The sequence below is a fragment of the Cheilinus undulatus genome, linkage group 15, assembly GCF_018320785.1.
Source record: "Cheilinus undulatus linkage group 15, ASM1832078v1, whole genome shotgun sequence".
Taxonomy (NCBI): Eukaryota; Metazoa; Chordata; class Actinopteri; order Labriformes; family Labridae; genus Cheilinus; species Cheilinus undulatus.
In genome coordinates, this window is record NC_054879.1 from 33,782,980 (window position 1) to 33,796,150 (window position 13,171).

Sequence of the window (13,171 nt, forward strand, 5' to 3'; positions counted from 1 at the left end):
TCCATTTCCATTTCCTTTTGGATTGTGTTAAGGATTTGTTAGTAGGGCTTTCATCAAGGGAGGACGGGTCAGAGAATAAAGGAAGAAATCAGGGGAGAGAGAGCAGGGAAGGAGTCACATGCCAGACTTGAACCTACGCTGCTCACTTAGAAGAAGAGCTTCTGTACACGGGCCACAAAGGCCATCTGTGCCTCTCATTTTGAATATTTGTACACTCTAAGACTGAACAGTAAAACTAAAAAAAAAATGTGGGTTGTGTTAAATTCAAGATTCAAAATAGCTATTTCAGCTCTAATTTTCTGAGTTGGTTGTTGATTATGCACCATGAGTGAAGTTGCCCACTGAGTTAGAGCTGCCCCACCTATGGAGAGCATTTTCAGTATGGCATGGACAGTGTGCTAAACTAGATAGAAGAGCTCTTCTTGATTCAGTGTGGACCTTTCAGTAGTGCTTTCAGTGGAGACAGACATTAGACTACCATGCTCAAAATAAACTATGAAAAGTGAAAGTGAAAATTGTGGTGGATGAGAAAAAAGTAGATTTGAGAAACATTACTAAGCATGCTGCTATGAGCTGGATTTGAACAGAATGTTTCGGTGAGGGAAGGTTTCCACAGCTTTACTAACATTAAATTGAATTAATATAACTTCAAATAGCTAAATACCTGCTACTTAACAAATGCTATTTTTCAGTGAGTACTAAAACTTTTTGGTAATCAAGTTTCCTCTAATAAAATTTAAGTTCTATTAACAAAACAGGATTTAAAGTGCACTGTTTTAGACTAAGGGTAATTGACTCCCTGTTTCAACGCAGACCTGCTTTTATTTTTAAGGAAAAAAAGGAAATTTGGGTAAAATAAGAATATGATAGAGTCAACCTGGGAAAAAGAATTTGTTATGGACTGAAAAGGAAATATGGGAACAATAAATAAGACATTATGATGCAGTGATGGATAGGCTTGGGTATCATTTGTGTTTTTCCAATAACGGTGCTACAAAGGTGCTGGTGAAAAAATGGTGCCTGAATAAATACTTTTCAACAGAAAAAGTGTTTTAAAATGTGCAGCTGAATAAAAGCTGTCTCTGCATCATATACGATTCAGAAATAAGATGCAAAATAGAACATACAACTAAAGGAAACAGGTCTAACTCCTTCACATAAAGTATGTTGTGCCTTTCCTTTGGAATGACGAGGCCCACGTTGGGGTGGCTAGGTACTGAAATGACGCACCAACATCTGTCTTGTGATTCGGTACAGTAGGTATTGGATGTGTTGGTACCAGTACTATGTTGGTACCGGATTTTGATACTTCTCCCTTGTGATGGACTAAATTGATGTCACTGTGACTGCAGTAGCTTGCCCAAAGTGTACTGAAAGGGGCGATAAAGCATGTGATTAACGCAATTTTAAAAGTTAATGCTCTGATTATGGGCCTTTATTGCATCACATTTAATGCATTAATGGTAACAGCCCGACTTGCTATAATTGAGAGCTTTTATTGTAGAACCTTTTTGAGTACCTATGCCAAAATACTCTTTTCCATCTATTCTCAGAGTGTGTATCAAAATAACAAAGGTAGATTTAGGTCCATTGCTCCTGAAGCAATCTGCTGCTGGATGTTGGTCTTGGGGAGCTAGTTGCTTTGTATCTTATCAAAAGTAGACTGTTGCTTTAGGAGGATGGTGCATGAAGTTGTGGATGCCTTGACTGGCAACTTTCTGCTCTGTCAACCAGGATTTGTTGACCTATGCTTTGTCATTTTTATGGTTTGTATGTCTTTGACTTGGTTAGATGTGCTGTGCCTTGATCAGGACTTTCCTGTAGGCAATATTCTTCATCAAGATGGGCTTTACTGGTGAATTAAACTTTTCCTAAACATCTGGCTAATGCTGTATTTACAGAATATTATTGGTTTGTTCTATTCCTCTCTTGTTCCTAGTCTTGTTGCCCTTGTATGTGCGCACAGGTATGTGACACCTGGACAGGCCTACCTGGTTGGGGTCGCAGGCCTTGAAGACGTGAAAGGACATCTCGGACTCGGGGTTATCCGGTTGTCCCCGGAGCAGATAGGCGAAGTAGGTGAGGTCATTGCTGTTGTGAACGAAGCGAGAGATGAGCTGCGCCTTGTGCTCGAATATAAACACGGAGGAGTTGTTGCTGCTGGAGGGGACACACCGTACGAAGGGGGGGTTTAGGACCAGCTGGACTTCTCTGGGCTGCACCACGGGGCCGCAGTCGCCCTTCTCGCCTCTCCGGCGGATCTCAGCCACCATCCAGGGTAGCATGGGCAGGGTGGTCCGCCTGTCGAGCGAGGAGCAGCCGATGTAAGTCAAGGAAAACCTCCGGTCTTTCTTGGGAGGGCTGCTCTCTCTCTCATCCTGACTCTCCATGATTGTAGACCAGCTGACTTTCAGCTCCTTGACAGCGACGAGGAAGATTTAAAAAAAAAAAAAAAAAAACTAATTTCCAAAAGAATTCCAATGTAACATTTCCTACATCCAAATGCCAGGCGCAGTTGTGGCTAGTTTGCAACACTTTCCATGCCGCAATCCATCATCAAAGTTTATCCACTGAAGCACCCAACATGCACAACATGTGCTTGGTCAGCTGCTGCGCTCCATGTTTCCAGATCTCTCCAAAATCTCTCCACCGGACAGTTTCGCCTTCAGCGACTTCAAGTCAAATTGGATAACTGAAGCTTTTTCGACCCTGCTCCTTCGCTGTTTGCACGGGCGCGGAGTCAACCCGCGAACAGGCTTGTACTGTACTGTCCCAGCCAGTCTTACTTGCTAAAACGTGGCTGTGGATGGCTCCTGTGTAAACACAATTAGCCCAGTGAAATCTGATTTCTTTGACGGGTCTCTCCGGAGCGCACGGGGCCGCGCGTTTAAACAGTCCGCGCGCTAAAATCCCGTCATTAAACGGAGCAGTGGCATATTTCTTTCTCTTGAGCCTATAAATTCAAATATGTAATCTTGTAGCTCGCATTTTAATGCAGTCAAACGTCAACTGGGATCCTTTCTTCCACAACGCCTTGGAGGCGGAGCGGCTGTGCGCGTCGACGACCCGCCCAGCCTTCCCATGTGCTGGAGGAGTGGGCAGGGCACAGCCGCTGTTTGAAACGTGACAGGACGGGGCTGCACCTTACTTTACAGAACAAAATAACTGGAAAGCCTCTTCTTGGTAGTGCACAAACTGTTTGCAACCCACATGGCACTACTTCCAGTACTGTTCTTTCTTCGCCACATAGTGATTTTTTGCCACTGAATGCGTTTTTATGCGTTCATAATTGTTTAAATGCAGCCTGTGCTGCTGAATCACGACTGCAATCAAATCTGTTCTGCTTAAGTGCACTCAAGGGGTTCCCATCTACCCAGTGCCATAATTTAAAGCTCCCCACCTCTCCCAGAATAGCAGCTGTGCCATATATAACCCCATCACCAAGGCAGGAGCCACAACAGCCCTGCAAACCCTTTTACACTGCTGAGGACTCTGTGTGGGATATTTTGACCTTAGCTCATTTTGATTCTACAGGCAAGTCCACAAAACACATGCACCATTAAAGCCATGTTTCATGTTTGTTGACTCAGTCCTGATTCAACAGCTCTAAACTAAACTTGCTGAAGAAGAAGCAGTCACCACAGCGCCAAAAGATCCTCAGATTTCACATCAGTAATCCAAACCAGGAAATAAAACTAACCAAAAGTAGGTCAGGTTGTTTTTATTTATCTCTGTGGGATCTACAGAGAAGTCACATGGGGCACTGACACAAGATTCAGCTGATCATCAAAATTTTGGTTAATTTAACTTTTTATCCATTCATTTCTTCTCAGCTTATCCAGTCTTACTCAAACAACCAATCAGGTGTATTTTAAATACAGCTAGCCAATCACAGCAACTCTGTGAGGAGAAGGTTTGGGCTGCTTGGCAACAATGACTTCCAATCAGTGTAATCAGGCTTCTTTTGATGAGCAGTTTTTTGTCACTTCACTCTCTCCAGAGTGACCATGCCTCTGTCTGGGTGATAATAAGCCCAGAGACTGAATGGCGGTAGATTGGAAAACAGTGGTAGCAATAGTAGCAGTGCTAGGAATGCACATTATTGGATTTTTTGCTGATATGCAATATGCCGATATTTACAAATTTGTGTCAGCCGATACTGATATAAATGTAGTTCATACCTAAAGCTTTGTTCCTGCCTAAAATTCTACAAACTTATGTGTACATGTGGCTGATATTTACAGTTAATTTATCTGTTTTAAATATCAGGAGAAATTTTCACATCTGCTGATAATGTAAATAGAAGTGAACCCAATATTGACCCCTGGGGTCCTTTACCGATCACCTTGAAGGTAGACTTTACATCATCTGCAACAATTTCTTGAGTGCAATTTGTTAAATAATTTATGAAACCAATAACATGCAGTCTCATCAGCATCAGCTGTAGCCTACTTAAGAGAATTGAATGGTCAAGTGTATCAAAAGTCCTCCAAAGATTAATAAATAGGGAAATGCATTTCTGACCTTTGTCAATAATATAACACCAGGGATGCTGCTGAAAATGTACCATGACATAGTCTACACACTCATCAATGGGGGAGAAAGGTTATTTGAGGTCACTGGAATTGGGCTTTTAATAACCATTTACAGTGCCATTAAAAAGTATTTGCCCCGTTTCTGATTCCTGATTTGATTTTGTTTTTTGTTTTTTTGTTTGTTTGTTTTTTTGCATATTTATCACACTTAAATCTTTCGGATCATCAAACTAATTTTAATATCTCAAAAAGTCAACCCAAGTAAATACAAAATGCAGATTCTAAATGTTGATTTTATGTATTAAGGGTAAAAAAAATCCAAACCTATCTTGCCCTGTTTAAAAAAGTAATTGCCCCCACCCCCTTTGTTAAATCATGAGTTAACTGTGATTAACCACAGATACTGGAAAGCAGCAAGTCCACCTCTGAGTGGCTCAGAAGAAACAAAATCAAGGTTTTGGAGTGGCCATTTCAAAGTCCAAATTTAAATCCAATTGAGATGCTGTGGTGTGACCTACAACAGGCAGTTCATGCTGGAAAACCCTCCAATATGACTGAGTTAAAGCAATTCTGCAAAGAAGAGTGGGCCAAAATTCCTCCACAGCGATGTCAAAGACTCATCAGCTGTTATCGCAAAAGCTTGATTTCAGTTATTGCTGCCAAGGGTGGAAAAACCAGTTACTGGGGTCAGGGGGGCAATTACTTTTTCACACAGGGCCAGATAGGTTGGGATTCTTCTATCCCCAAAATAAATTAAATCATCATTTAGAAACTACATGTTGTATTTACTTGGGTTGTCTTTGTGAGATATTAAAATTGTTTCGATGATCCGAAACATTTAAGTGTGATAAAAACACCAAAATATCAGGAATGATATTCTGATATTTTTCTCCCATTTGGAATTTTGATGTCGATATTTGCCACTTTATGGAATGAAGTAAACTAAATCAAAAATTCTCTCTGCTGTGATTGTGTAAACTAGCTATACTTGATTTGTTGTTTGATATAGACCCTCTAAGTATTTTGAAAAACTAAAAGCACTGTAGGTTATTATTCTGTTAAGTGTTGATCCAATAAACAAACAGAATAGTTCCATTTAAATAATTTTATTAGCAATAGTTAAGTTTAGTTAAAGCACAGTAGAAAAAAACAAATAGCTCTTAAGAGCAACAAAATATTAAATAATGGAATACACAAAAGAACAGGGAAAGTCGTCATAATGAATGTACTTACTGAAAGCATTAGAACTGTAGACTATTCTACCTTAAAGCGTTATAAATAAAAGTGTTCTGTAAAGTTAAGATGTTTTTAGTCAACTAATGGAAACTTTACAGAATCAGATTTTGTAAAGATGGCTGATCAACCTCACTCGTACACAAGGTAAAAATACAGCTACATACAAAACAGTGGTGTTAGACACTATTTTGGCATATTCTCTAAATCATTAAAAAAAAAGGCAAGCTTCAGTTTAGTGCAACTAGGGTTATTCTCACCTACATTCGAGAGAGATTTAGTAACAAAATTGGCACAATTTAAATAATACTCAAGAGTGTTTCAGTAATAGCATTGTTAATATAAATATGAATGAATTATGCATGACACCAACTGGAAAAAATAAAGCTGGTCTAGTATAGTTTGGAAATGAAAAAGTTTAGTTTCAAACTGTCTTTAGCTGCATTTCTACCTAGCAGTCTGGTTAGGTTGAGTTCAGTATGGTACAGCACACAATTATTTGTGTTTACACTGCCAAAAGTACCATGATAACTGATACATACCATCCAACTTTTTTGGCCAAATGTTTTTGGATGTGAAGTGTATCTACAGGATCTGACCCTAAAAAGAGAAGCTAAGCTCAATGCAGTTTTTTGACTGGCCAGAAGAATCTTCACTTCCTGTGTTAACAGGGGTAATAATGGACAAACACAAAACAAGACATGTTTTGTACTGAGCTGGACATCTTTTCTCCCACATTTTGTTATAAACATGCTTTTTTAGGAAGCAGTTATTTAATGCTTAGCTAGTAAACCCTGTGGAGTACAAACTACAGTGAAATGATGACTCAAATGAAGACAAGAAGTTACAAGCCACAGTGCCAGGTCATTAGCTTATGAGCTAAGAGCCACATCTTTTATGTGAAAGACAGTTGCTGGCTCTGGTTTGAGAGCCATTAAATAAATCAATATATATCAATATCAACTGGCATAAAGAAGCCAAAATGGTAACAAATTAAGGAACATTTGAGAGCTGAAAAGCTGGCCCTGAAGCTAAATGATCCAAATCTCCTTAAAAAGAGCTGAAATTCCCACCACCATGAGTGAGGCTGGAAGCATGATCTGGGTTTACTGTGCTGAACTGTACAAAACCAAACTGGCCTGCTTGGTGGAAACATATCAATAAAGAGGCACTGAGTAAATTCACTTTTAACTTTAAAGATTTTTTTTTTACTGGCAGACATTTCAATCACTTTCCATGTGCAAAGGCTGTATGAAAAACAAACGCTTCTCTGTATGCGGCGATAAAGATAAAAGCATCAAAAGTCTTTGTTTTTTTTGTATTAGTTTAGATGGATATGCTGAATAGATGCTGACTGACTAAACTGTATCTGTGAAAGCTAAATAAGGTAATAGGAGGTATATTAACATTTTTGCAAAGTAAACAAAAGCATTTGCATTTTTAACCAGCTGAATCATGTACAAGCTCAATCATTTTGTAGAATAATGTTAAGTGCAAAAACATGGAGTATTTGAATCTGCATATTGACACAGGCCATGGACAGACTCTTGTGTCTCAACTGTTTTTCTGTTGGTTACATGTAAACCTGGCTGTGTTTGCAGCCATCACACTGTCTCCATAACAGCTGCCATCTCCTTGAACTGCTTGTGAAAGTTCTGCAGAGGACAGAAAAGAACATGAAATACATTTTAAACTACACCGTGACTTTACATTCACATGGATTAATACTGACCTGGAACTGTGGGATGGTCATCTCAAAGGACCTGTGAGTAATCTGACCCGAGGGCTCGACCATCTTCAGCAGCAGAGAAACATACGGGGAGTTTAGAGATCTGCAGGTGTCAGAGCTCACTGCCATTCCGAGCTTCCACTGCATGTCTACCAACTGGAAAAACACAATAAAATCAAACAAGGCAAGTCTTTATAGCCTAAAACTGAAATCAGACTACCTCAGCTTTATTCTGTCTTTCAGCTAACAAAAACACAGGAGAAAATGAGTGAGACTGCTTTTACACATTTCATTTTGGCATACCTGGTTGATACTGAGCGTGGCGTGTACCTCCTGCTGAGCATGGACTGATGCACCATGTTCACTCCACAACTTGTGTAGAACCTGAAGGGAAGCTTTAGGCCACTTATTACTGCTTTCTTCAAGCCTGGACACAAGGTCATCCCCAGAGAGGTTGCTTTTCCCAGCTGACCTATTGGCACAAGCAGCATTTTAAGTAGGGCTGACACCTTCCAGCTGGTTGAGTGGTCGATATGCTCTCATGTGCGTGTGTGAATGAAGAGGCGGCAAAACAGGTAGAGAGGTACACAAAGTGATGATGAGCATGTCATATTCTGATTGTTTCACAGCAGTTATGCTGTAAATAACTTGGAAATAACATATCTTATGCTCTACACAAAGATGCAGGCTGTTTAAATTGAAGTAGCTGAAGAGCTGCCCTCTGTCAAAGCATCAACTCCTGAGACCTGTTTACTGGTCAGAAAATGCAAGTATTAAGTCCCTTTATCATCTCATTAAAATGTAAACATCAGCCTTAGTGTACAGACAGAGAGTAGAAGAGAGAGAAGACGATGTCCTCTGATCATCAAGTCTCGACCTGCAGTCTTTTCACTTTACTTTGGTAAATAAATGCTTCATACTTACGAATATAAACAGACTGGTGGAACAAGTGAATTCTGTTAATAATTGTCGTTATGAATCAATACAAACAATTACCTGAGGATATATAGTAGGCTAAATGACGCTTCTTTTATTTACTTGAACGACCAATCTATTGGTTGGTGTGTTGGTGTAATTTTGGTCAACCAATTTTCTGTTTTGGTGGACTTCAGATCTGATTTTTATGGGGGTTTTTTGTTTTGTTTTTTTTTTTTGTTTGTTTTTAAATATATCCAGGAAGTCCTCTTATTCAGAGGATTCAGGAGCAATGTGAAAATAGTACGGCTGTCAAAGGATTAAATTTTTTAAATTGCAATTAATCTCAGGATTTCTATATTCAATCGCAATCATACCATGGTCTTGGTGAACACTTGATTCTGACTATCTCTAGAAATTCCATTCGTGCCATTAACTTCTGATATATGGACACCATTCGAGCTTCACAAGTAGTTTGTGGAGGCAACCATCCTCCGATGCGTGTCAGACGGTTCAGGCCTCCACGTCGTCCATTAATCCCTGATAATTGCACACCCTGTTGGGCATTAACCCTTACTTAATCACACCCTTTTTATCCCATTCTCAAAATTCAGTATTTTGCATTCAGAACATCAAGCATGTGATTAATTGGGATTTTAAAAATTTGTGCACTAGTTTTAGATTGTAGTTAATCATGATTAATAGGATTAATCTTGACAGCCCTAAAAAATACATTGAGCTGGAAAAATATCATCATACAGGGCCTAAATACATAAATGTAGTTATCATACAGTGCTTAACAAATTTATTAGACCACCTGTCATATTTGTCTCAAAGACCATCCAGCATCATGAAGTGTTTTAATGCGGAGTCTTTCATTTTCGGTGAGCTCTCCACGTTTTACCATTTTGAACAGGAATGAGAGATTTCAAACTGAATTCACCCAAATTTGAGCCGGCTCACTGGGCTTCACTGAAAAGTCAGAAATTAATCAAGCATAACATTCAACCACTAAAACTCATTTTTCTGTTCAGGAATGCAAGTAAATAACTATAATTTGACATATTAATCAAGAAATGATAATGTGCTTTACTAGTTTTTTCAGGTTTTTTGTAAATCAGTAAATTTGAAAATTCATGGATAACAATAACAATTATATTTTAGCATTAAAAATATCATTTGGGTTAAAGAGCTTCTACATATTGGTGTATCAATCATTGCAGAAACATAAAAATAAGTTTGGTAATTACCAATGCTGTTAATTTAGAGCAGCTGTGGCATAAACCTTACTTTGGTTAGGGTTAGGGTGGTCTAATAAATTTGTTAAGAACTGTATTTTAACTATCCAAAATCAGAGGCAGCAAAAAAGATTGTGACTTGATGATACCTGAACGTTAACAGGAGAAATCTGATGATGCTTTGTAGAGCTTCATGTTCAAGTTGGACTCCAGCCTGCTGAAATCTCTGCTCAGAAGAGAAAGCAGACAAACAGAAGTAAAGAAGAAGAACTCAGAATGATAGGCTACTATAAGTAAAGTAAAAATTTAAAAAACATAACTCACATCAGAAATTTCAGCTGAATCCACTCCTCGTGTGTGGCCTTGTAGATAAGTCAGAATGTGCTGACACTGTGGAGATTATAAGATTAAGATCTACAGAACAACATCTATGATAACAACACCACATCCTCTGTGACTCTTCAGAGCTTGGCTTCTTACGGCCCTGAAATGAAGACTTGAAGAGCATTAATGTTTCTTTCAGTGTCTGCAGTAATCAAACTCAGAGCATATGATAACATATTTGTGCTGCTTCTCTTCTATTATATAGGGCACTGTGAGAGTATCCAACAACTAATGCTTAATGTTGTGTTAGTTTTTTATTATATAAGGTGATGTGGAAGAAACAGCAAACTCACTGTGTTAGCCAGCAGATCTGGAGAAATTTTACAGATGTTGTCCACAGCTTTGTTTATACCTGCAGAAAAGGAACACAAATTAATTGTCTAAAGTGTTCCCATAACCCAGGGAATTTCTGAAAATGACAACAGTAAAATGTAAGTGTACGTCTTTGCTCTCTTTAAAGAAAAAAGTAGTCTGGGATGCAACAGCATTTAGGATACCAAAAAGCAATAATACATAAGATGGAGAGATGTCTGGGAGCTGTTAGCCTTGTGGTTATGTTCACACACCCATGCACAGAGGCTTATGTCTCTAAAGTGGAGCCTAGGCTCAAACCTGGCCTGTGGTCTGTGACTCCTTTCCTGCATGCCATTCCCCACTCTATCTTCCCGGTTTCCAACATAATCTACTGTTATATCCTCTAGCAAAGGGACATAAATCTTGAAGACTGAAGGACTGACGTTGCAATGAATATTAGCATTGCCGTGATTCACAGGGACAAAGCCTACACCCTTGTGCTGAAGATAATCACAGCTGTAATGTTAACTGTATTCAGGACATCTTGCTTAGGTGGCGTGATACATATTGTGAAAAGTTCCAGTGATGTACTCATTATCAGCACTCATGGATTTTTTTCTGTCCAATCCAGATACTCAACTGTGAAAAAACTGTCACATAGAATATATATTTATGATACAAGTTTAAAATACAAGTCTCTGATGTTATCAATCTTCTAAGCTCTGATAAAACTTAAGTTTTTTTTAACTGAGACATAAATACACACATGATAACAGGATGCTTGGGGATAACAAGCATGACAAAGTGAAGAGGCAAGATATTTAATAAAAGCAACATTTCAGACAGGAGAGAAGAGTGAATAATGATGCACAGAAAAGTTGTAGTGAGATGCAAGCTTGGATAAAGTTGCTTCCAACTTAAAGAATAACATTAATGTGATATTAAAACTTGGGCACAACAAATTATTCATACGGCTGATTTAAGCTGATATTAAGTTTTGGGTTTTTTTTTATAATAACACACTGACTGTTCATTGTCTATTTAAAAGGTAAAAACATTCAGCAGGTTTCAATAAACGTCTCTTATTCTCACCATGACAAATCTCCACCAAGCTGAGTGTCAAACCTCCTCTACACTCTTGGCATCATTTATGGTGTAAGTGTCATATGTGTAAAAGAAAGCTTTAAAATTCATGTTAAAAGTAAAAGGTGACTTATGCATGCTGTTGACAGCGAAGAAATGTGTTCAGGAATTCTCTTAATGTGGTAAAATGTATGTGTGTCTTTTTGAAATTACAATTTAAACATCCGAGACAAGCGAAGCAGATCTGCGACCAGGTGACTCGGTTAAACTAGTGACCGTGTTAACTGGTGACTTTCACGCGAATGTATGTGGTTGTAACAGTAGATGCTGAAAAATTAAGTCCATGCTAATGCCTCTTTGTTTTATTTTTTCGTTCAAATGTCACTTACAGGGTAAGAAAAGTACGGAAGAGTATTAGGGCCACTGAAAAAAAAAAATTTGAGACAAATTTTTTTTTTCAATTGTGAGAAAAAAGTCAGAATTCTGAGTTTAAAGTCAGAATTCTGAGATTAAAGTCAGAATTCTGAGAAAAAAGTCAGAATTCTGAGATTAAAGTCAGAATTCTGAGAAAAAGTCAGAATTCTGAGTTTAAACTCAGAATTCTGAGAAAAAAGTCAGAATTCTGAGATTAAGGTCAGTATTCTGAGTTTAAAGTCAGAATTCTGAGAAAAAAAGTCAGAATTCTGACTTTATTCTTCAAATGAAAAAAAAGTCTCAAATGTTTTTTTTCTCAGAATTCTGAAATTAAAGTCAGAATTCTGACCTTAATCTCAGAATTCTGACTTTAAACTCAGAATTCTGACTTTAATCTCAGAATTCTGACTTTTTTCTCAGAATTCTGACTTTAATCTCAGAATTCTGACTTTTTTTCTCACAATTGAAAAAAAAAAAATTGTCTCAAATTTTTTTTTTCAGTGGCCCTAATACTCTTCCGTAGAAAAGAAACCAATGTGAAGAACTAATGTGTGTGGGGTAACCATCACAGACACAGTAGACGGACAGGCGCTAGTTAACACGGCCACCCGTTAAGTCGTAACCCCAAAAATACCGTAGAGGTTAATCAACGGTTAGAGGTGTCATCGAGCGGATATTGACTGTTTTGAGTGAGAGGTATGGTTAGATACACGAACAGAGCAAGCAGTCATTAACACGTAATACAACAGGAAAAGTATTTGAAACACTCCATATCAGCGTATTAATCTTGCAGAAGTATATTCTCTCTATGCTGTAATTTCCAATGCAAACCCATGACTGTGATCAACTATAATAAAACATTGTTTATGTTGTCCAAAGTAAACTAAACTCACCATGTGATTCTTCTGCTGCAGGCATCTTTTCACTCCCGGAGACAAGCTTTCCAATTTACCGGCTTTCTCGCCTGATTTATCGATGAAAATACCACGTGTGGCACTTTCATTGGTAAAGAACAGTAGAAAATAAATTTAAGGGCATTTAATTTATCTTTAGCAGACAGTTAAAAGACCATAGACTGTAGAGAGAATGAGACATCCTTCTTTCCTCTTTGAGTATCCAGCAATCCTCAGAGTGCTTACCGCCCCCTACTGCATGGGAGTATCTTCGTCCTGCCCTCTTCTAGATTTCATGTTTCTCAAAATTTCAAGTCATAAATAAATTTATGGTTATGATTGAGTGTTTCTCTGACATTTCCACGTAATAATGTGCACTTGTTTACAATAAATATGTTATAAATATAATGCGGGACAACTGCCGAGGAACAACATCGCTCCCGTGTGGCAACT

General features: G+C 38.3%; 2 protein-coding genes across 6 annotated transcripts in view; both read right to left on the reverse strand.

The window, feature by feature from the left end:
* The window catches only part of tbc1d4 (TBC1 domain family, member 4), a 59,707-nt gene extending 56,670 nt beyond the window's left edge, over positions 1-3,037 (reverse strand). For 3 of the 5 annotated variants that reach the window (XM_041806466.1, XM_041806465.1, XM_041806462.1), the window contains exon 1: positions 1,992-3,036. In XM_041806466.1, the coding sequence (XP_041662400.1) occupies positions 1,992-2,390 (399 nt within the window). In that variant the 5' untranslated portion in view covers positions 2,391-3,036. Of the gene's footprint in view, positions 1-1,991 lie in introns of all 5 variants that reach the window. The other 2 variants (XM_041806463.1, XM_041806461.1) reach the window with 1 other exon arrangement.
* Positions 3,038-5,625: 2,588 nt separating this feature from the next.
* commd6 (COMM domain containing 6) lies at positions 5,626-12,937 on the reverse strand. Its single transcript, XM_041806271.1, has 7 exons — positions 12,719-12,937; positions 10,328-10,386; positions 9,975-10,040; positions 9,800-9,876; positions 7,801-7,969; positions 7,501-7,653; positions 5,626-7,423 (listed from the first exon to the last, which is right to left on the reverse strand). The coding sequence occupies exons 1-7, from the start codon at positions 12,741-12,743 to the stop codon at positions 7,373-7,375; spliced, it is 600 nt and encodes a 199-aa protein (XP_041662205.1). The 5' UTR covers positions 12,744-12,937; the 3' UTR covers positions 5,626-7,372.
* Positions 12,938-13,171: the final 234 nt, after the last annotated feature.

What these genes read in the sequence shown, in the direction of transcription:
- commd6 (XM_041806271.1), bottom strand. Translation starts at nt 12,743, where the DNA reads ATGCCTGCAGCAGAAGAATCACATG. An exon ending in TGCAGCAGAAGAATCACATG is followed by an intron (nt 10,387 to 12,718) that starts GTGAGTTTAGTT and finishes CCTTTTCTGCAG; the next exon opens with GTATAAACAAAGCTGTGGAC. An exon ending in CAGATCTGCTGGCTAACACA is followed by an intron (nt 10,041 to 10,327) that starts GTGAGTTTGCTG and finishes TAATCTCCACAG; the next exon opens with TGTCAGCACATTCTGACTTA.